The following is a 23,404-nucleotide window of genomic DNA, read 5'->3' on the forward strand; positions in this document are numbered from 1 at the left end:
ATGGCCACATGCAAAGAGTTGTGGTAAGATCTCATTGTCCACATGGAGACCAGTGATGAGTAGTGTCTCCCAGGGGTCAGTACTGGGGCAGATACTGTTCAACATCTCTGTCAGTGACACGGACAATGGGACTGAGGGCACTCTCAGCAAGTTTGCTGACCGTACCAAGCTGTCCAGGGCGGTCAACAGGCTTGAGAGCTTGGCCAATGCAAACCTCATGAAGTTCAGCAAAGCAAAGTGCAAGGTCCTATACCTGGATTGTGGCGTTCCCAGGCACACCTACAGGCTGAGCAGACAAGTGATTGAGAGCAGCCCTGTGGAGAAGGACTTGGGGGTGATGGCTGATGAAAAACTCAACATGAGCCGGCAGTGTGCACTCACAGCCCAGAAAGTGAACCATGCCCTGGGCTACATCAAAAAGAGCATGGCCAGGAGGTCGAAGGCAGCGATTCGCCCCCTCTACTCCACTGTGGTGAGACCCGACCTGGAGTATTGCACCCAGTTCTGATGTCCCCAACATAAAAAGCACATGGAACTGTTGGAGCAAGTCCAGAGGAGGGTCACCAAGTTGATAAGAGGACTGGAGCACCTCCCCTGTGAAGACAGGCTGAGAAAGTTGGGGTTGTTCAGCCTGGAGAAGAGAAGGTTCCGCAGAGACCTCATAGCAGCCTTCCAGTGTCTCGGGGGCCCTACAGGGAAGCTGGAAAGGGACCCTTCGTGATAGGACAAGGAGTAATGGGTACAAATTGAAAGAGGGGGAATTTAGGTTAGATATTAGAAGGAAGCTTTTTCCTGTGAAGGCAGTGAGACACTGGAACAGGTTGCCCAGGGAGGTTGTAGATGCCTCAACCCTGGCAGTGTTCAAAGCCAGGTTGGATAAGGTCTTGAGCAGCCTGGTCTAGTGGGAGGTGTCCCTGCCCATGGCAGGCAGGGTTGTGACTAGATGATCTTTAAGGTCTCTTCCAACCCCTTAACATTCTATGATTCTATGATATAATAAGATCTCAGATCAGAAAATACCTGGAAAATAGAGTGTTTGCAGTGGTGGTGGCCATTCTGCTTCTCTGATGATTGTGTGTTCCCGTAGCAGCAGAGCTCAGCCAGGGTAAGGGCACCAGAAAGAGTTCCTGCAAAAGCTCTGTGCAGACAATGTAGACATAGCACACACAAGACAGAGATCAAACATCAGAAACGGCAGAGGAACAGGGTCTCAGCATCGTGAATTTGCCACACAGAGAAATGTCTTCAGTACCAGCACACACTGTCTCCAGTATCTGCACATGCTTCGCATCCCCACACTGGGTACCATTTTTGCACTTATGCAGGCAGAGATTGTTCCTCTAACAAAGGCTGATCCCTCAAAATCGTGTCTCAGAAGGGCAATTGAAAAAGTCATATATTCATTAAACTAGAAAATTTATTTCAATGTATCATGCCACTGTTCAAACCAGAGGAAAAAGCACTTTAAAACAAAGTTTTGTGATCAAATGTTTCAGACAATCAAAAAGACATAAAGTTTAACACAATGAAAGTTCTCAACAAGAAATCCAATTTGGAGTAGAAGAGTTTTAGAGACAGCTGATGTAGTCTTCCAAATCAATAAAACTGGTCAACAATTATGTATATGACAAGATACTCAGCATTTTTTAAAATCCTTATAAAATAAGATATCTTAATAAAACAAAACACCAGGCAGAAACTTTTTTTCAGGCTAAATCGTGGTTTCACTTCACTATTGTTTTCTTGAACTAATTGCACAATCCATCATCACATAACTTGCTTTCATTTCTTTATATTAGCATGTTTTTCCTTGCCCGAAGTGAAACAGGATATCCATCTTTCAGAATTTCTGCCCTACTTTTTGCAACACCATTCTTTGGATGAGGTAAGAGCAAAATATTTAGCAAATCCCACTGTGGTTAAAGGAAATTTGCAATAGAATACTATTGCAAATAGAATAAAGCTTTTGTTGATCTACCAGATTGACTAATGTGGGACACTTCCTACTTCCCCTTACTTTGATGTCATCTGTTTAAGAGAAGAACAGCAGAAATAATAACTATATTTTATTGTTTATTTTTCTACTTTGCCATGGCACTGAGCGGAGATTAAAAGAGCACATGAATCAGTGTGAGCACCTTTAGGCACACTGCCCCATTGCCAACCATGCAAAGAGAAGGATCTGTCTTGACCCTATTAATGGTGTATAGTGATTTTCTTTTTTTAATAAATTTTTAACAGTTAACTCTGTGTGCTCCATTGTTAGTGGTAACAAAAATTAGCTAAAAATCACGATGACAGGTTAAAAAATAAATTGATTTTGCTAAAGAGATTTTTTCAATTATATTTTACATGCTATGCCAAGAACAGCATACATAATTATTTCTTAATAATTTGCTCTCCAAAATTTTAGTTTTACTTTGGAATGAAAGGAGTCACCAAAATAGAATTATAGGGCCTGTTTGCTCTAGGAAAATACATAATAATGAGAAGTAACCAGGGAAGTAAAGACTGATGCTGCAAAGTGAAAGTTGAGCAACTATGACTTCTTGAGCTAGATTGCATCTGCTTTTACAGTTTTCAGTTTCTCAGCTTTTCAGCTTCACTAGCTAGTTAACTTTTGGGTATCAGTTCTTGCAAACCCTGGTCTCAGAGTCATTCAAGACATCTTCCACTAAATGGGGAGAATCTTGGCCAACCCGCTCCACAGGGTTAAGGTAGGAAATGAGAAAAAAAATGATATATTTGAATGAAAATATCAGCTTTTCCATATTCATTAAAAGAGAAATGAAAACCAATATCACTGCTTTTTTTAAGAAAGGGTTCTTAGCAGTTTTTAAAGCATTATCTTTACTTGAAAAGGGATTTTGATTCAAGTGAAATCACATGTGTATGAACCCTCTAAAAAGTATTTTATAGAGATGCTATCAAGGTTCATTCTCATCTAGACCACATCTACTCTCCATGGTGAATATTACATACCCCTTAGATAAGTGGGTTGGAAGGATATCAGCAGGCCTGGGTGATGCTGGATCCTCCTGAGTTTATACATTGTGAGCCCTTTACTTCCAGGAACATGAGCTGTTTTCTCCAGGGGATTCTCACTTCATGCATAGTCCAGGATGAGTGCTGCTGAGGTGAGGGAACAGCTGCTCAACACTCTCACTGTTTGTTTAACAACTGATCCCTCTCTCACCTATCCCCATCTGTGTCTTTCCTGAAGTTTTCTGTACCTGGAATGGTGGAGAGGTGCTAACCGCAACAGGATTTGTACCATAGCCTTCTAAAACCTCAAAATATTAATTTATCTGAGGAAAATTATTGCACTGATATTATTCCCATGGGAAACTGAAGTCAAAGAGCTTTTACTGAGGCTTTACTTAGACTGGACCAAAAACTAGGAACATTTTTCATAAAATGTTTAATATGTTTCATTCACTAAAGTTGCCTCATTTGTGAAATAAAATGTTTTCAAGACAGCTTCACATACAAAAATAAATTAATGGCAGAAGAATCATGTCTTCCTCCCTTCTGATAATGTCTCCATTCCTTCAGATATCGCAGTTTCTTCATGAAGGTGCTGAACACTACAATGACTTTGAACACTACAATGACTTTGTAGGTATCTGAAAAATGAAAACCACGACTGTTGTTTTAGCTTCTAAAGCCTGGTGATTATCAGTGGCCTATAGGGACTCCTTAGACAAGACACTGCCAGTGGTTTACCTTCTTTACTACAGAAGGTAACAAAAGGACCATGACTAAATCCTTCCTTCCAGGAAAAACCACCGAGGAAATAAAGTCTTTGAGGAATTATAGGAATTAATGTGTCTCTGTAAGTTCTTCAAAATAAGTTCTTTCATTTATTTTTTATTTTGAACTAAACATGTCTCTCAGTATGAAGTTTGGGGTTTGACTGGGGGGAGGGTCATTTTGAACACCTTCATTTTATGTCCTAAACCTGAGAGGGCAGCTGCTGTATCCTTAATATGTAGTGTATAATTGGTACCTAAATGATTATAAAATACTTCAGGGAGGATGATGCTTTAAAATGCTCAAAGGACTAAGCCTAAACAAGAAGATACAGAAAAAAAAAAAGTAAAAAAAAAGATTTTTTTCAACATTGTTTCATTGTTTTTAAAAGGATCAAGACCACTCTGCAGAAACAAATCAACCCTTGGGGACCTCTCTTCCAGTGAAGGTGGTTACAGCACAAGGAGACTTTCAAACAATGTTCCTTCCGACTTCATTCCAAGTCTGCTTCTTCCTTTTTACATATAATTTCCAGAAGTGAATAAAGCCCTGGGGAAAAATAAACCTAACTGGTTTTACATGGCCCCCCACAGTCACCTACTTGTGTCAAGTGAGAGTCATTCTGCTGACGCACCTCTCATCAGCCAGCTCTACATTATAGTGTGGCTCTCCTGCCCTCATTTTGCTTTCACTCTCCACTTGGCAGAAGTATGTGCGTGGGATTTCGCAGGGTAGTCTGCCAACTTTGTAATGAGAGATGTGTCCAACTACTATTGGCTGCTTTCAGTTTTTAAAGGCTAAAATAACATTATTTGAAGCTTCAGACAAATACCAGGAAGGAAAAAAATCTCTGCTGTTGATTTACTGGAACACACTATCATCGAGACTTGAAGGGAGGGAATTTAAAAGGAACAAATTGCATGGATTGCACAAGCTATAAATTTTACAATTTGATGAACAAGCCCAATAACGCATGCCCTAATGTGAGAACATAGGTAACAAGCACCACAATTCCCATCCGTCACGTCTGTCTTAAACTGATTTCTGCGTAACTTCCCACACTAACTAGCTACTACACTTTTTCAAAAAACATCTGAATTTCCCCCTCCTTCTCTGTTGTTTCCAAAATAATTCCTTTAATACATCTAGTCTAGTAAGATTTTTAGGGATTAAACTCAAGATAATTACAATACACCCAAACTGGCTATTAATATTATACAAATTCTTACAAGCACACAAAACCTTTCTCAAAATATAAACTTCAGGTTGCATTTCTTATATACAGTGTCGTACCTCCTTAACACAGTATATCAGCCAGGGTGTCTTATTCAAGAGTCCTCATAGGATTTTTGCAGGTGCTGGAGCAGAAAGAAGAATAACAGGTCTATTAAACAGTGAACCTAATGCTGCACTACAAAGCAAGAATTGGCACAAAGACTAAGTGCCAATTGTGTGGTTTTGCTCATCAAAATTTGTGGCCAGAGAATTCCCAAGATGTTAAAGCACATTTATAGAATAAAGACTCTTTCTAAAAACTTGCTAGGCAGTTTTTGTAGCAATATTGTGCTAGGTAAGAAAGTAAAAATAATTCATAAGTATGTTAAGGTAAGAAAAATGTTTCAACCATTTTGGCCAACCACGAGTTCTGCTATTTAAATAGAACTCAGAAAATTTTCTTTATTCTTAGTACTTCCTAGGCAGTTATCACTCAGCAGCCAGAGAGGACCTCATGTAAGTTTGATAAATAGAATCTTTCCTGGCATAAGACTACTGATTAGCTTTTAGAAAGGTAGTAGGAGTTCATTTTGCTATTTTTAAAACTCTCCTTATTCGATCCAAAAGTTCCACGCCATTCCTAAGAAATGTAAAGTATTCTGAGAGACTGATATATTTATTTTTTTAAAAAGTTTTCCTCCAAGTTGTTTTCCACTGCCAAAAAAATGAGTAATTTTTCAAACCAAGTAAATCATTTGGGGATAATTGGTTTTGCATTGTATCAGAGACCATTTCATGTTCCTTGTACTTCAGATGGTTCTAAAATGCTATCTAGTATAACTCTGGTACAGCTAAAAAACTCAGCACCTTGCAAATGCTTTAGCATTTCCCCAGACTGGGGCTGTACCCCCACACCTTTCATCTACTGCTGCCTTCTACAACCTTCTCCCCTTACTCCAGCCCCATTGCTGTCACCTTCCCCAGTTTCCCGTGCCCTTCTCTCAGAGCAGAGGCCTTGCAGAGTCCACAGGCAGAAGCTGTGGGAGTATATCATGGCTGTCCTCCAGAAAATTTGCCTGCTTTCCCAGGAGATATAGGACAAGCAAGACATTCTGGAGAAAATACACATTTGGTGGGGAAACTGAAACTGAGCTGCTTGAAAGGACCATTTGCCCAGCTCTGTAGCAGAGGAATAAGTTAAACCTGGGGACGCCATACACGAAGATAGATGCTGGTCTCAGCAGCCTTTCTTCATGGCAATCTTCCACAGGCAGTTTAGTCTTCAGTGCATTTCCTATCCCTTTATTTTGTCCACGAAATTTAATACAAAATACTTTTAGTACCAAAGACCAACTGCAAATTCCAAGAAAGGGAATGTTGTCATGTGCTTCTCCATTCCCTGCCTGATGGAATGACTACACACAGTATTGAAAATCTGTTCTAGCAGTACGTTTTTAAACCCTAAGATACAGAGCAAGGGTCAGACCTTAACACCAAGAAGATAAGTTTTATGTTTTAGATAGCTGTATCCAGCTATACCTAAGCTTTTGAACTAGTCATGGCAATACTGAGTATAGGATAAGTACTCAATTAACTCCCCAGATTTCTAGGAAAGTTTTGCACTTCCTGCTGCATCTCATGCTGCCATGAATGTTCTGCCAGAAGATGCTCAAGAGAGCTACTTCACCATGCAATTACCTCAGTCATTACATTTACTGCAAAAATCACTGGTATGGGTTCCTGGTGGAGTACTTTTGCTTCTGTCTTCAATTTCCAGTAACTTTCCTTCCTAGAGCCTCAAAGGCAAAGAACTGGAAGGTTTTTACCCTTGCTAAGTAGAGGTTAAAGGAGGTCAGTCTGGTCTTCTCCTGGTCTGCCCACAGATTAGTGTGAACATGTACGTTCTCAGCCCGTTTCCCTGCAAAAAGCTCTGAACTCCCCTTCCAGAACACACAGCGTACTTGTAGCTGAGTAATGCTGTATTCCATGTTGTAAATGTGCTTCATTCTATTGACATTATTTTTTCCACAGTCAGCCCAAGAGTGATACTTGTACTATTTTATCTCATGGTAATGGAATAGTTTGGCAGCTCACCAACTGTTGATGGGGTTTGCTTTTTTTCCTTCTAAACAAGGGAGACATTTTCCAAAAGCCATGGAGTTTGGTGGGGTTTTGCCAAAGAAATGAATTAGTCAGGCTTCTAACAAATAGAACATGTAGATCTCCTCAAAGAACATTAAGCCGTTCCTGGGAAATCTCTCTGCCTTCACAGTCTGACACAGCCAGTAGGGTCGAAGCAGAACAGCTGTTAGCACATGAATCATGGTGGAACAACAGGTAGCTCAACATGCAACGTGATGTCACTGTTACATCAGTATTCAGAGCAACAAAAGAGAGAATAAAAATAGAGTCAAAAAGCTGTATTATTCAGCCTAATTACAAGTTAAAATCCAGAGTCCAGAGAAAGGCAACAAAGCTGGTGAAGGGTCTAGTGGGTAAGTCCTATGAGGAGCAGCTGAGAGAGCTGTGGTTGTTTAGCCTGGAAAAGACGAGGCTCAGAGGTGACCTCATCACTCTCTACAACTACCTGAAAGGAGGTTGTAGCCAGGTGGGGGTCAGCCTCCTCTCCCGGCAACTAGTGACAGGACAAAAGGACACAGTCTCAAGCTGTGCCAGGGGAGATTTAGGTTAGACATTAGGAAGAAGTTCTTCAAAGAAAGGGTAATTAGACATTGGAATGTACTGCCCAGGGAGGTGGTAGAGTCACCATCCCTGGAGGTGTTTAAGGAAAGGCTGGATGTGGCACCTAGTGCCGTGGGCTTGTTGACATGGAGGTGTTCAGTCACAGGTTGGACTCTGAACTCAGAGGTCTTTTCGAACCCTATTGATTCTGTGATTCACATACACATATTTCCCCAGCTGTCAGTACTATCCAGGGGGATACAGCCCAGGGAAATGTAGTAAGTCAGAGAGAAAGATCACAACATCCGCTGGTCCTCTAAACCTTTGGCAAACAGAGAGACTTTTTACTGCGATTTGATTCTGCCACACAAGAAAAAGAAGGTTGGAAAAAAGTGCACAAGGAAAGGGACTAAGGTAACACCCCTGGGCGTTATTAGGGAGCATTTTCTTGTCTCTATAACTGGGACTTGGATGTGATGAGGACACTAGGAATGCTTGGTAACCTTTCAAGGCCCTGTGCTGCCTTGGTGCATGACTTGCTTCACTAAACTCTGGTGGAGCAATTTGTTCACTTCCTAACTGCTCACAGAAATAGCCATATGCCTGTAGTATGCAAACTAGCCAGCTATCTTAATGTCTGCTACATTGATTAGAAATACCTGAGTATAATTTATTCCAGAGAAACACCATAACACATTCAGAAGTGGAAAGACTAGCTTGTTGGGGGGCAGTCCAGTGACCCAGTAACATAATGCTTCTGCTACACCACCGTTTCCAGCAAAATATTCAAAGGCATCCTTTCCTGTAGAGTGGAGTGAGAAAGTCTTTCCTAAGAGGGTAACTCCAAAATAATTTCGGAAGCTATTGAAAACATGGTTTCTCAGGGGTAGGATTCACTGAATGAGACACCAGAACTGAAGTCCTGACTGACAGAGTTGTGTTCTTTGACATAATTAATCTAATACAAAATCTTGATTCCTATGGGTTGGTTACCACTTAAGGTTACCATCTTAAAGACACTGAGACTTAGCCCCCATCACTATTGAAAAACAAAAAAAGCAGTAAAACAGGGAGACATGGCAAGAGTATACAGCTTTCAGACATTGCAGAAAAAGGTCATCCTATTTCAGAGGGGATATTGGTATATGTAATTTGTTTTTTATTTCAATTATATTAACCTAAATATTATAAAAGCCTTAGTGACCAGCTCCTTTCCTCCAGCATACTGCTGGGAAGCTGCAATGCTTAGAGGCTATGATCTCACTGATTCCAAGGAAATCTAGCAAAAGCATCAACAGCCAAAGAGATGGCAGTGAGCCAGGCCAGTTTCACTCAGAAATTTCTCCTGCTGCCAAAACCCTCAATGAATTTCACCAAGAACTGGAGGAGTTTTGCACCACTTCCCAGTGCTGGGGCACCTTCCCTTCTCTCCCTAGAATATGCTTTACTGAATTTATTTTTCAATTAACCCTTGTTGTTGACCAAGAGGAAGTTTTTCTCTGTGAAAATTATCCGTAAGAACAGGAAGGCTAACATTTCAGCAGCAAAGATCAACAGTGTGACACAAGGTCAGCCAGTGTTAAAATAGGCACTCCTGAATGTACAAGGAAATTAGGAAAGATGGCAGCTTTGGGGAAAAGATGAAAAAATCGAAAAACTTTTCTAGTGAAAGGTCCAAAGCCCCAAAACCAGTCTGAAAAGCTGTGGTTACATAGTGTGGTACGTGGTAAGGAAATAAGAGGGAAGCTGGAAGAAGTGATACTGGGATAAAGCAGTCAGCCGCACTCAGAAGAAACAGTCATGTTCCACATTCTTCCAAACAAACCCAAAACACTTGCAGGATCTTGTTCAGTTTTGCCTGGTGTCTATAACTCTATGACATTGCAGCAAAAATAAATATTATTAAAAACAAAATAAAAGAAAGATTAGACTTGCAGTGACAGACTTTTGAATACACAACTGCAGAGAGGAATGTGATGGTGCTTGTGAGCTAAATATTTTCCAGCTGTAACTCCTATAAGTTTTTTCAGACAGTGCCACCTGCACTTCTAGCCTGCAAGACCTGGAAGTTTATTAAAACATCACTAGTTTGAGATACAGTCTGTGTTACCAGAGAAAATTCACAAAGAACAGTATTTTTAAAAAGCTGTAGGGAACAAGTGTGGCTTGTAGCAAACTCTGAAGCTGGAAAAATGTAGCATAGCATTTAGTGCTATGACAAAATACCTATCACGATCCTCATGAATATGTGTTTTAACTCCAAACACCTGTTCGTCAACTATAACAGAGTTCTGGTGATGCTGAGAAAAACTTGTTATGTAATTGCAATGTGCTCTGCTGCTTTTCTTATTAAAGGTGTCTGGGCTCTCTACTACTGCCTATGCTACCAGGGCAAACTCTGCATATTTGCATTCAGCAGATTAAGCATCAAGGTTATGGTTATTCCTTTAAGAAGCCCTGGTCATTGAAACACCATCTCTAGAAAACAGGCAGCAAATTACCCTTGGGTTCAGGTTCATTGCATTTTATGATTAACCTCCATGCCTAAGGTTTTCTTACCTCTACTTCTAACATTAGACATAGTAATTTAAATTGTCACATGGTTTGAATTATCAGGAAAGACATGTTCATTGAAAATGCCAGTGAAATACTTTTGATCACGTATATCATTGGTAATGTGGGCATTTGAAATAGCATTTGGCCTCAAGGATTTTCATGTGGGCTTTGACACTAATTCACTGTGTGTCTTTGGACAAGACAGCTTGTACTTTCAATTCCCTGCCTGTACAATGAAGAGACCAGCTGTAGCTAACTTCCAGGCACTGCCAGTTTGATTAATTATTGTAATATCTCTACAGCTAGCAGCCACAGAATCAGCTGGGCATTGCTATTTCTTCACACATGGGAAGTTCGTCATGGTCTCCTTCACAGAAAAAGGAAGTAGGAGAGGACCCTGCACAATCCTGGAAAGCTTTGACTAACAGCTCTTGCCCCTTCTGTGTTCTCTTGGCATTTTCCCTTTAGTGTGCTTGCTGTTATACTCTCTAGCCACAGCTCTCAAGAGGCGCTGAACACCTTTGAGTCCGTGAGTCATCTTCAAACTGTGAAAAATCAGATAATAGAAAGTTGGGAAGGGATATAAGAGGATAATGTTACCTTTTTTCTCTTCACTGGCTTCCCAGGAAATACAGTAAGTGCCTCCAGCATTTCAGCCAGCTGCAAGCGTTTTTGGCTTCTCTGTTTCATTCTCAGCGGGTACCTCTGGTTTCTGGTCAAGGGACAGCCTTTCCTGTTCACTTTTAACTCTGAAACAAAACAAAACATCTGCAAAGAACTGAGATTGAAACTGTGTCATTCATGTTCAGGGAGACTGAGAAAGGCTTCCTGAAATCTAACAGGATATGAAAGCAGCAGCAGCACGTTCAGCAGAGCTACACAAGCCTCTGCAGCAGCAGCAGCAGCAGCAGCAGCATATTTTGCTGCAACTCTACAGGCTGCCCAGGGGACTTCTGTTAACTCGACACACCTCTTCCAGTGAAATCTTACACTAGTTCATTGCTTTGAAGTTGTTGCCTCTTGAAGTTATTGGTGGTCAGTCACAAGTGGTTCCTCAGCGCTCAGTGTTGGGGCCAGGCCAGTTTAACATATTTATCAATGACCTGGATGAGGAGATCCAGTGCACCCTCAGTAAGTTTGCAGATGAGTTGGGCAGGAGTGTTGATCTGCTGGAGGGTAGGAAGTCTCTGCAGAGGCATCTAGACAGGCTGAATTGATGGGCCAAGGCCAATTATATGAGGTTCAACAGGGTGAAGTGCTGAGTCCTGCACCTGGGTCGCAACAATCCCACATAGCACTACAGGCTTGGGGCAGTCTGGAAAGCTGCCCACTGGAAAAGTACCTTGAGGTGCTGGTCAACAGCCAGCTCAACATGGGTCAGCAGAGTGCCCAGATGACCAAGAAAATCAATGGCATCTGGGCTTGTATCAGAAACAAGAAACAGTGTGGTCAGCAGGACCAGGGCAGTGATCATCCCCCTGTACTTGGCACTGGTGAGGGAGGACACACCTTGAATCTTGTGCTCAGTTTTGGGCCCCTCACTACAAGAAAGGCAGGTGCTGGAGCGTGTCCAGAGAAGAGAAACAGAGCTGGTAAAGGGACTGGAGTGCATGTCCTATGAGGAGCAGCTGAGGGAGCTGTGGTTGTTTAGCCTGGAGAAACTGAGGCTTGGTGGGGACCTTATGGCTTTCTACAACTACCTGAAAGGAGGGTGTAGCCGGGTAGGTGTTGGTTTCTTCCCCCCAAGAAACCAGTGACAGGACAAGAGGAAATGGCTTCAAGTTGCACCAGTAGAGGTTTAAACTGGATATTAGGAAATATTTCTTCACCAAAAGGGTTGTGAGGCATTGGAACAATCTGCCCAGGGAAGTGGTTGAGTCACCATCCCTGGAGGTATTTAAAAGACGTGTAGATGTGGCACTTGGGGACATGGTTTAGTGGTGGACTTGGCAGTGCTGGGTTAGCCCATGAACTTGATGATCTTTTCCAACCTAAATGATTCTACAGTTCTCTGATGCTCCGACATCCAATGTTTGTCAAGGGTGGTCTAATGTCGAAAAAAAATTGAAAAAAATCCAATCTGTTTCTTCTTCTGTTAATATTTAGGATATTTGGAAATTTCACAATCTCCAAATTTCATTTACATTTTCCCCACCTTCCTGGCCAGCTAGCCTTACTGCAGACCTCAGACAGAGTAGATTCAGCTCACATCCAGATATCCATTCATCCTAACCTTCTGTTTGTAGCAGTGTTGTGACAGCTGTTCCTTGTGTCAGGACTGACCAGCTGTGGAGAGCCGGGGGATATGACAAAAGAGATATTGTAACGCTGGCTTTGTATAAAGGAAATTAAAGATTAAGTTTCAAGTACAGCTAAATTGTGGCAGCTCTTCAATGTGCATACAAATGCTTATTTTTCCCTAGGATTTCCCACTTGTACTCCTCTGCATTTTTTAAACTTTTAATCAAGCCCTGGCCACAAGTCTCTAACTGAAAGCAACTTTGCCTTTCCCCTCCTGTGTCAGAAATGACAACACTTTCGACAAACACAGGCCTCCAGTCTGCCACGTTTGGCCAAGTTGTGGTTCCTTCTTGTGCCTGATGCATGCTGATGTCCTGTAGTATTATCTACGTTATTACTGGCAAGCTCTCAGGTTTCACTGGACAGGCTTTTCAAAAAATCTTATCCAAAAAGTACAAAAATCTGACCCTTTGCTCTCTGAAACACGTGATAAATTGAAAAATAAATCACTGGCCCATATTGGCACCTGGTTTATTAAAAGCAGGATTTGAACCCCATGGTTTACTTTTGAACCCAACCTGCTTCAGCACACACTGTTTGCTATTGCTGAAAATAGGTGCCTCTAGCTCTGTGACTTTGGAGGTCGGTATGCTCCTCAGTGGCCCAAGTGAGGTCAGCCCAGAGATGTCAAGTCCAAAAGGTTTCCAAACACTTGAGTGAGAAAAGACAGCTCAGGACCCAGATTCCTGTCCTGGCTTGGTTGGGGCTGGGCTGCAGGCTCTGGAAAGCTTATCCACTGATGCCAAGAGTGATTTAACCTGTGACAGTGTGTGGAAACTGGCTGTGCAAGCTGTTGCAACATACAGTAAGGGCAGCAGGAGTACTACAAGCACTGTGCTACCATAGCAGTTTGTGCCAAAGAAAATCCCCATAAAGAGCATTTACAGACATCCTTAGCAGAGGTTGGTTAATAAGATGGATAGTAAATGGGATAACTGGAGGTTCCCCTGCCCCACAGATAAGGCAGGGTGTGAGCACTAGCCAGGAAAAAGGGGGAAGTGATATAAAATAGAGGAAGATCCACTTTTTCCATGACCCAGACACTTTCCCTAGGGCAGGAGAGAGCAGAAATCAGAAGCAGATTTGCTCTTAGAGAAGGGATTAATCACAAGGGGAAAATGCCTTGTCGTACATACTGTGACTCAGCAGAAAACGTTACTTCTGTGGAAGTGGCTGAAGAACACATTCAGAACACAGCTGTGAGTCAGGAAAATCTGGGCTTTGGGCTGCTGCCTTCACCTTCCTTCCTGCCTTTATTTAACAATCTGAACATCTAGGAATAAGATTCTTATTGCTTATAAAGAGATACTTCATGTTGTCTTGTGTAGCAAGGATGGATTGCACAGCAGAAATGGAAGTAGAGATGACATTATTCCTCTTTTTGTGAAGTGCTTTTCGGCACTCATCTTTCTATGGCAGCTCCTGTGGCATGGTCCTAAGCCCACAGATGAGCCCTCCAATATGTACAGTAGTTTAAATTCATGGTAACGCAGACCTGAATCACCAGCTTTTCCACGGGAAAAAAAAATGTGAGGAAGAAAATCTCCTGTCACCACAGCCCTATACTCTGTGGTATTTTTAGGGGAAGATCCCTCCAAAAATATGATATACCTTCTAATAAATCCTGTCTTAGCTTTTCTGAGAACTAGAGCAATGGCACTGGAGCAATGGAGTGTGTTTCCAAGTTGATTGCCTAATTTGACCTTTCGCCTCATGGAGTCAAAAAAGAGATAGGAATAAGACTCATCCTCAAGAAAGACATTGTGAGGACAGGATGCTATCCGAATGTTCTCTCCTGTGTGATTCACTTAAGTGGTCTGAGGAGCAATGAATGATACCTAAGTACCATTTCATGCTGCCTGTCACACAAATGATCCAGAAATAGACTGCAATTAGCCAGGTCTCTAAGATGACTAGGTCATGTAATGACGCCTACCTTCAACATCACTGTGTGTCACCTTTCCCTTTTCGCTTATTTAATTATATTTAGGTTTTATTTATGCTGTTTATTTTACTTAGGTTCCCTTTCCTATTTACCTGCTGCCTATTGTCTGTATCTTGGGTTATAAAACCAGGGTGGAGTAGGGGAGTAGAGGTTCTGGTGAATTATATAAATTCACGGTGAGTTATAGACTGCCACTGATGTGAGGTTTACTTCTGGATGGGTTCTCTAGACTGTCATGTAACATCAAACAATGAAAACAAAAACATTCTGTAGGTCCATCTGAAGAGTTTAGGGAAAATTAACATTTCCTAAAAGGTGAGCAGGACAGGCTAAAAGTCTGAAAAACCCCTTTAACTCATATTACAGAATCACAGAATCAATAGGATTGGAAAAGACCTCTGAGATCATCGAGTCCAACCCATGACCCAACACCACCATGTCAACTAGACTATGGCACTAAGTGCCACGGCCAGTCTCTTCTTAAACTCCTCCAAGAACGGTGACTCCACCACCTCCATTCCAATGTCCGATCACTCTCTCTGTAAAGGATTTCTTTCTAATGTCTAACCTAAACCTCCACTGGCACAGCTTAAGACTGTGCCCTCTTGTCCTACTGCTGGTTGCCTGGGAGAAGAGACCAACCACCACCTCTCTTCAACCTCCTTTCAGGTAGTTGTAGAGAGTGATAAGGTCTCCCCTGAGTGTCCTCTTCTCCAGGCTAAACAGCTCAGCTCCCTCAGCTGCTCCTCATAGGGCCTGTGCTCCCCGGACATGGCCAGACATTGCTGCTGGTGGGAAGTAGAGAATAAACCTTGTTAATTTCTGCTTCATGTGTGTAAGCACAAACTTTCACATTTTGCTTTAGTAAACTGCCTTATCTCAACCTATGAGCCACTTTTCATCTTACTGTCCCTCCCCTGTCCAGCTGGGGAACGACAGAGCTCTTTGGTGGCACTGGGCATCCAGCCAAGGTCAACCCACTACAGTCAGTCATGGTGAACAATCACTTTCTTTATTGCTGCTTTTTGTTTTAAGCCTTGTTGTTCAGCATTCTGACATTTCCTCAAACTAAAATGGACAACGTAGGTGGGTTTTTCTCCCAAAATTTCTGCTGACAAACAGCGGCAACATGTTAGAACACCCTGTTGGTGCTGGGCCACTGACTGATGATGAGCCAAGAAACTGGTGGTAGGAAGTGTCAGCAGTCCTTACAGATGAAATTACAGGAGTGAGTTAAATTCAACTTTGCAACCATCAGGCGTGCATGCATACTCACAGATGTAGCAAAGTGAGACTTTGGCTCAGTCCCTGGTTTCTAATCTGCCTGAGCAACATAATTTCCAACCCAGACTGCCAGAGGTCACACAAGGACCACTGTGACTTCACTGGAGTCTCTCCTGGGTACAGCTGTGCACGCAAGCTCAAAGCTGCATGTATCTTCTGCTCTTATGAGTCTGCTCTGAAAAGAAGCCCTTTCTTCAGCGCTAATTAAAACAGAGGTTATACCTTACCATATGTTAAGGAATGATCTATGTCAAAACTAAAAGATAGCAATAATCCCTCCAGTCCCACATTGCTTATTCCCATCCCTGTTCATCTTCTTCCCTCTCTTTTTTGCCTCCTCAGCAGCACAGACATGAACCAGATCTGGAAACTGTTTCATCTGAAATCCATACCTCACCATGTATTTCTGTTTGTTGGTGGCTTTTTGTTAGGATGAACATACATCAAAATTCACTCTAAGAAAAAACTCAATAGACTATTCACCAGTCTACTGACTCACTTGCATTGCCATTCCTTTGCTTTTGTCCAAAGGTACAACACTGCTCCCCAAAACTTCAAAAAAAACTGCAAGAAAATACCAAGGAAACAAAAAACATTTGAACAACTCTTCACAGACTTTTGTTTGATAGGTAGTTTAAAATTCATGTCCTTATGTAGTTCCTGTATCTGTCACCCAAGGCTGGTGTATGTTGTATATCATCACAGGCTCACTGATGCAAGTGACTACTCATAAACCCTGAAAAACATGCCAGATTGAAAGAAAAGACTGACAAACCATTTCAGAGGCTTCTGGAGGATGCCATAGAGCTGAGGTTATACCAGTTGTCCCAAATAGCTCTAGTCTTTTATTTCACAATTTGATGTGAGGGTCAAATCTTTGTGGTCTTTCCTAAGCATGACAGCAGCGCCTAAAGAATGAGTTTGGTCCAGTGCGAGAAAGACACTGGCAAAAGGGCACAACAGCAAAGCGGCAAGTCAAAATGCTCAGGTGTAAAAAGGACACACTGTGGTGAGTTTAGGCTCCCAGTCTGCTCCTGGTCTTACCTGGAGGGCAGATCACCCATACTCACCCACTTCCTCATCAGTGAGGGCTGTGAGGTTGTGCCGAAGTGAGTGCTCTAAGGAGACCAGGGCTCTCACTGCCAGGACCACCACATCAGTCTGGGTGCCAGTGCAGAGAAGAGCAAAGGAAACACCTCGGCTTCAGAAATCCAATCAAGAGCAGTTGTAACAACCGTGGGAGATGGCCCCATTGCTGTAATTTATGCTTTTGAAAATCGCTGCCCAACAGATTACTAATTCCCAAACACATCAGGAACATTACTGAATGGAGAATCCCAGACTCTCTCACACAGCTGAAGACTCTGAATGCAGCCAAGAAAAATTATAGTTTTCTTGAGATATTTTCAATTCTTGAAAGTTATGTGACTCTCATTTATCCTTACTGTGCATGAGTTCCGTCAATGGCAGAAAGATAAAAGAAATATTTGAGATGTTACAGAGAGAAACCCAGCTATACTAGACTGATGCCAGCAAAGATGTTTCCTCAGTTGAGGTAGGGCCTGAGGTCTTTACACTTGCTTGACAGGATGTTTAACTTTGCTGTCACAGAAATGTCCTCTGCATATTTTATTATGAAATAAAATAGCAGTTCTAACTGTGTTGTATTTTCCTCCTTAGACAATTTATCTTCAGGGAAAATGACTACAGGCACACTGAGGGCAAGCATTTGTTTAAGTCTTACTCACTCTAGAGCCTCATGAGCTCCCAGTACTTTATTAAGAGTTCCAATATGTGCGGTACCGTTATTAAAGCCGTAATACTTCAGAGACCTTAAGGCAGACTGGACTTTCACTAATAATAACACTACTGATAATTATAATAAAGAAGCAATTGTCAAGGCTTCTGTTCATGGAGAGGAGTTTGAATAACAACCTCAATAACAGGCTTAAACCCAGTAAAGCAAAGGTAGGAAGAAAAAAACATTTATTATATAATTGGCCTCCTGCTTTCTGGGATGTTTGTTTAGTGCATGGTATGAGAGTGGCAATACTGCTATTGCATTCTCCTGATAGGATTCATGCTATGAAACCACCTGCAGTACAGAACAGAAGTGGACAAATGGGATTGGCTAATTGAGTTCTCTTCTTTGAGAGGCTGGAAAATAGAGTAGAAAGGTGGTGAGTTTGTCTGAGGAGGCTTAAGTGGAGAGGGGAGAAAAGAGGTGAGGATCCTTTCACTCTTCCTATCTCTAGGCAGAATTTCCCGAACAGCCCCTTCGGTAGCACCGTGCACACCGGCACCTGGGCTGGTGCAGCAGCCTGCACTTCCACTGCCATTCTGTCCAAAGGGATGGGGAGGGTATTTTCTTTCCACCTTGGAGCAGTAGTAACAAGAGCATTTCCTTATGTAACTTGCACACCAGCACCAGTATGTTATCTGCATCTTCAAATACAAAGGAGAAGACAATGAAAATCTTTGACAAAGTAAGATCCATTCAATGAAGGGACTGAAGAGGATCTTTTTTGCAGAGTGAGGGTCAGAGGGATGTGTTTTCACAACTCTAAGAAAGCATGGGAAATAGTTTCTGTAAACTTCCCTGAAATGGCAGTGAAAATGGATGAAAGATAAAGCACTTTAGAAAGGAAATACTTTACCTTCTTCACTTGCCAAGATCTTCTTTTCTAAAACTACTTAAGCAGCCAGGCCAAAATGAAAATAGGGTTTGACTGAATTGTTTAGGGAAGTTTTATCTTCTTTTTTTTTTTAATTTCATTTATAAAATAGGCATTAACATATTTATACATATATTTTTATATGTATATATAAAGAATAATAAGCAAAACTTGTTCTCTAAAACCATGCATGTAAAAAAGTTTGTTTCAGTTTTTTCCTTTTTTTAGGACTGGGGCCTGGAAATAGTGTTTTCTTTTCTCAGAAGACTTAGAAAACAATTCACATTCCAAAAGCAGTTACAAGTTATGGGTTATCCTGCTTGTTTTTCAAGAAAATATGAAAAATACATTTTTAAATGGCAGAAATAATTTACCAGCACAAACCATTTAATTACCAAACAAGAGCCATAGGCTAGTAACACTATTGTGAAGTCTGTAAAAAGGACATCATGAAAAATGAAGCATTATGTGGCTCATTTAGCTTACAGCTGTTCTGCATTCTTATTGAGCGGTATTCTGTGTAAAAGAATGACAGTTTTAATTTCCTTTGCTGGTTGCTCTGTTTAGATCACTTTGACGCAGATTATCGCTTTTACAAGAACATAGTCCAGCTGGAGGGCAAACATCTCTCCTAATAATTTTTCTTTCTTTTTTTTTCTGTTGTTCCTTCACTGTGGGCAGCAGCAGTGCAAAGCCAAGTTGTATAACTTGGGTTTATAATAGCTAATTTGTTATTTTTAGACATTTAGGTATAAAATTTGGTCCCTAAATCACAGGGCTAATTCCAGCTTAGTCTAGAGAAAAGGATTTCATGAGGTAATAAATGAAATAGTGACTGGATTAAGAAGTATCAAGAAAACAGTTAAAGCATGGATTCAATTTCAGCAGATCTTAGGCATGTATTTCACTTTCTATGTGCATTTAATTGTTGTCTTGAACGAAGACTAAATGAAGCAGAATCTTCCCTGACCTTCCCTGATCCTACGGAGTCTGTGCTTACTGGAACTTACGTTTATAACTCAGGTAATTACGTTGAAATGACTAGTACTTCTATTATAACACCTGTCAACCAGAAATCAGGACAGCAAAATCTGACCCAGGAGTTCTAACACCCATTCAAACTTCCACACCTGGCAGCGCATCCTCAACTGACCTCCTTTCACAAGGGTATTTTGGTAAGGACTTTGTTCACTATGTGGTATCTCAGATCAGACTGCCCTGAAAAGGCCCTGTGCAGCCAAGTTTCAAACTCTACACCGTTTCCTGCCTTCTTGTGCAGGGAGACTGTCCTGCACCCATCATCACTGACAGTTCTTCCCCTGAGAGGAAAAGAAAGGACCAACCTGCCATGGACCACTGGTGTTTTTCCAACAGTGCTAATAAAGACTGACTTCTCCAATGTAAGCATGAGACAATACAGTGAAGGATGCATCTGGCAATTAGGGTGATGTAACCATGTCTCTGCTGGGGTGCATCCACCATGCATCCCACATGAGGCTGGTGATGCTGCCAGTGACTGACTCTTCATATAGTTCGTGGACAAAACCTCCCTCTGTCCCTGTGGCCTACTTCCAAACCAATCCCAAGGTACCCCCTGTCCTTTGCTGCCTCCCCACACACCAAGTTCAAACCAACCACTTCCCTCTCTCTTCCTCTCCATAGAGGACTGTGCACCAGTCGCAACTCTTACCTCCTGAGGTGGTGGCACTGGTCTTTGCAAAGTAGTGGTCATCAGGTCCAGCACTGGATTCAAGCCCCTGTAGAGGAGTCCTTGGCACCTTGGAGATAATACAGCATTCTTTTCACTGTTTTTTGGGTATGCTGCAGCAGCACTGAGTTCAAGCTACATTGCATCCTCTACTGAGACCCCTGGTGGCCTAGTGGTTAGCGTGCAGGACTTTCACTGCTGCGACCACGGGTTCAAATCCCCGGTCTCCTGGCCTGATGGAGGTCGTTAGCCCTGTGTGGCCATCCATCTATGAGAAGGACACTCTAAACAAACCTACGTCCTGAGGACCTCACTGCCATTGTCCAAGCTTGCTTGGCCCCGGCAGATGAACCTTAGGATTAAAGGGTGGGCTCAGTTCAGCGCAGGCTGTGTCTCACCTAAAAAAAAAAAAATCCATTGCGCAGGCTGGAAAGGTAAAAGACCTTTCCCCAAATCTTCGTTCGCGAAGATGGGCCATTATTATCCTCTACTAAGACAGAAAAGCCGCAGACAGAGGGCTCAGGAATGGAGGGCAGCCAGTCCACCTAGAAAAGGTGGATCAGATAAGGGAAGGTCTTTGGGATCCAAAATGGGAGATAGACACAGAAACCACACTGCAGGAGGTAGATGCAGAGATCACTTGCAACTGAGTGCTCCTAAAGCTGAAAGGACACATTGGAAGGGGTAGTAGTAAGGATGCACTCAAGAGGTGACCCTCAAAGACCAGAGGGTTCATAAGAGGATGAAGAGCAAGTTTTTAGCCACTTAGAGTATCAATCCTACTAACTATAGCTGTGGTGAGAAAGACAATGTGTCCTGACAGGAAACGTGTGCGATATAAAGACATTATCAGAGGCAAATGTCTGCAGCTGATTGGGGTTATTGCTTGTGAGACAGTTACTGTTTTGACCACAGCGGAAAAGAAAAACTTGAGCATAAGAGAAGTGGAAGAAAGCATTTGAGAATTCCTCTTCTGTACAAGCACAGACATGTTTCAGTTTTTGCTTGGCCTCTCTTGTATGTCCAACTGCCAAGCTATCACACTTGTCTGTTGTGACATCCTCGGGTGTCACACAATGCAACCGAAAGTGCGTGATGGCTTCCCCAGAATGACGCGTCTTCCTCCAGCATATGCGTAACTGCACTGGGTCTTTGAGTCACCGGGAGATGCCTGCCCATCCACTGTCATCTGCCTCTGGGCAATGAACACAGGGCATTTCCAAACGATTCAAAGCTTCGTTTTTCCTGGGGAGGTTCTTGTTTCATTTCTCGTAACTGTGTCCCTGCCCATGGCTGTGCTGGGAGTGCAGAGCAGCTGCCACCTCGGCAAGCAACCCCCCTCACACACACGTTACGCATGCAGAGCTCACAACGCAGGCTGAGAGCAGCGACACTGGGGTGTGTGCTGCAGGTGATCTACATCACGCTGAGAAGTGAGGATGGTCTCCTGAGAGGCATCAGATTGCAGGGTACCAGTAGGCAGAAAGCCGTGCCCTGGCTCTCAGTGAGATGCTGAAACAGTGCAAAATCAGAGAAAAGCTGCATGTTTTGCATGTATAGCTGTCCTGCACCTCACAGATGCCAAGACTTCCTTGCCCATACACGGAGAATTGCATGAAGGCTTATACTTATATTTTGGATACAGAGCTCAGGGCAAGCTGAGCCTTAATACCTCTTTACCATTAGAAATAACAGGTGTATCTCAATTCAAAAATTACCAAAAGCATGGGAAATTTTTCCTTTCAGATACAAACAAATGCAGTGAATAAGATATCATTCCACATGAAAATATCTTTTAAGTTACTCAGGTTCCCTTTGTATGTTTATTTTTTGCCTGCTACTTCAATGTAAAAAAAAAAAAAGCCATTAAAAATATTTTTCTTGGGTATCCAATTTTAATATTTCTATTTAGCTCAGAAAAGTATCAGCCCAGTCCTTGCACATGTATTTCTGTGTTAATAGTATTTCTGATGGATTAAGAGCCAAATTGCCTGAATTTATTTCAGTGGAATGACATTGGTAGAAAACTGAGTTACAAACGAGAAACTAATCTTTCCTGCTGGTCTCAGGGATGAATGTGCTTGAAGAAACAATTGCCTCCTTCTCCTAGAGATGATCCTACAAAACCCACATAGGCTATCTAGAGAAGAAGTGGAGTTAGAGAGAGAGACCTGAGTCAAAATACTGTAGCTGTCTGCCCAGGATAATGCCCCATCTTTTGCAAGAACTATAATTCCATGATGCAAAAATCAAAGTCAGGTCATTTTGTTTCACCAAATCATTTCATTTTCTAAATGATTTAGGAGAGGCTGTGCCATTGGACTTGCCAAAGAAATTCAATTTTGCGGCCTCTTTAGCAAATCTGGGCTTCCCCTGACCACATCTTTCTCCTTCTTCACTTTAATTCTCATTTGATTATTTACTTTCCCCTCCTCCAATCCTTTTCTATATCCTAATTCTGCCTCTCATGACCTTTTTTGGTTCATTACTCAGCCATTCTCAGCTCTCCTGCAAAATAACCAGAATCTTGTGAAAACTATAATGAGGACAAGAGTGATAAAGACAAGCATCATAAATAAGTTGCTAAATTCTTCTGTATCAAAAAGTGCTCATTGCTGATGCTAAGCTGTGAGTCCCAAAAGAGATGGCAAGACATGTTCTGTCTTGTTCCTACCTGTCTTCCCTGTAAGGTTCACAGCCTGGAAAGAACATCCTGGTCCTCAGGTCTCTTTCCTGCCTAGCACCTACATGTACAAAACAATCCTGTTGTAAAGGTCTGCCTTAACAGCATTTTGGGTTTTGAGGACTTTTTCTTTCTTTCCTTTTGCTTCTCACTCTTGTGATGTGAAAGAAGTCTGGGAACTTCTTTGTTCTAATGGAGCATCGGATCATTCAGGTGGAAGGCATCTCTGGAAGTCATCTAAATCTTACTTATATTCAAAAGGGGTTCAAGTTGTGCATAGTCTCATCTGGTCAAGTTTTGCACAGCTCCAAGGATGGAGATTCGGCAGCCTCTTGGCACCTATGCCAATGCTTGACCAATCCCACTGCAAAACATTTTTCTGGTTAGAAAATTTGTTCCCTGGTTAGAAAGCACCTTCTCATTTGAAGAGCACATTTCTATTCACAGGTAGGATAGTCCCATCTGTGGTATTTATACTGGTATTTATACTGATAATAAGAAGCCCTCTCTGGTATTTATACTGATAATAAGAAGCACTCTTGGTCCCCCCTAAGGCTTTCTTTTGCTAGACTAAATACAGCATTCACTTTCAGCTTTCTTTC

General features: G+C 42.0%; 1 protein-coding gene across 1 annotated transcript in view; it reads left to right on the top strand.

The window, feature by feature from the left end:
* The first annotated feature begins 337 nt into the window (after window positions 1-337).
* Window positions 338-23,404, top strand: part of IL6 (interleukin 6) — a 39,695-nt gene continuing 16,628 nt past the window's right edge. Inside the window, exon 1 of the mRNA XM_027684633.1 lies at window positions 338-472. Within this exon, the coding sequence (XP_027540434.1) occupies window positions 338-472 (135 nt within the window). The remainder of the gene's footprint in view (window positions 473-23,404) is intronic.

This window comes from Neopelma chrysocephalum, unplaced genomic scaffold, assembly GCF_003984885.1.
Source record: "Neopelma chrysocephalum unplaced genomic scaffold, ASM398488v2 Primary Assembly neopelma1_67, whole genome shotgun sequence".
Classification (NCBI taxonomy): Eukaryota; Metazoa; Chordata; class Aves; order Passeriformes; family Pipridae; genus Neopelma; species Neopelma chrysocephalum.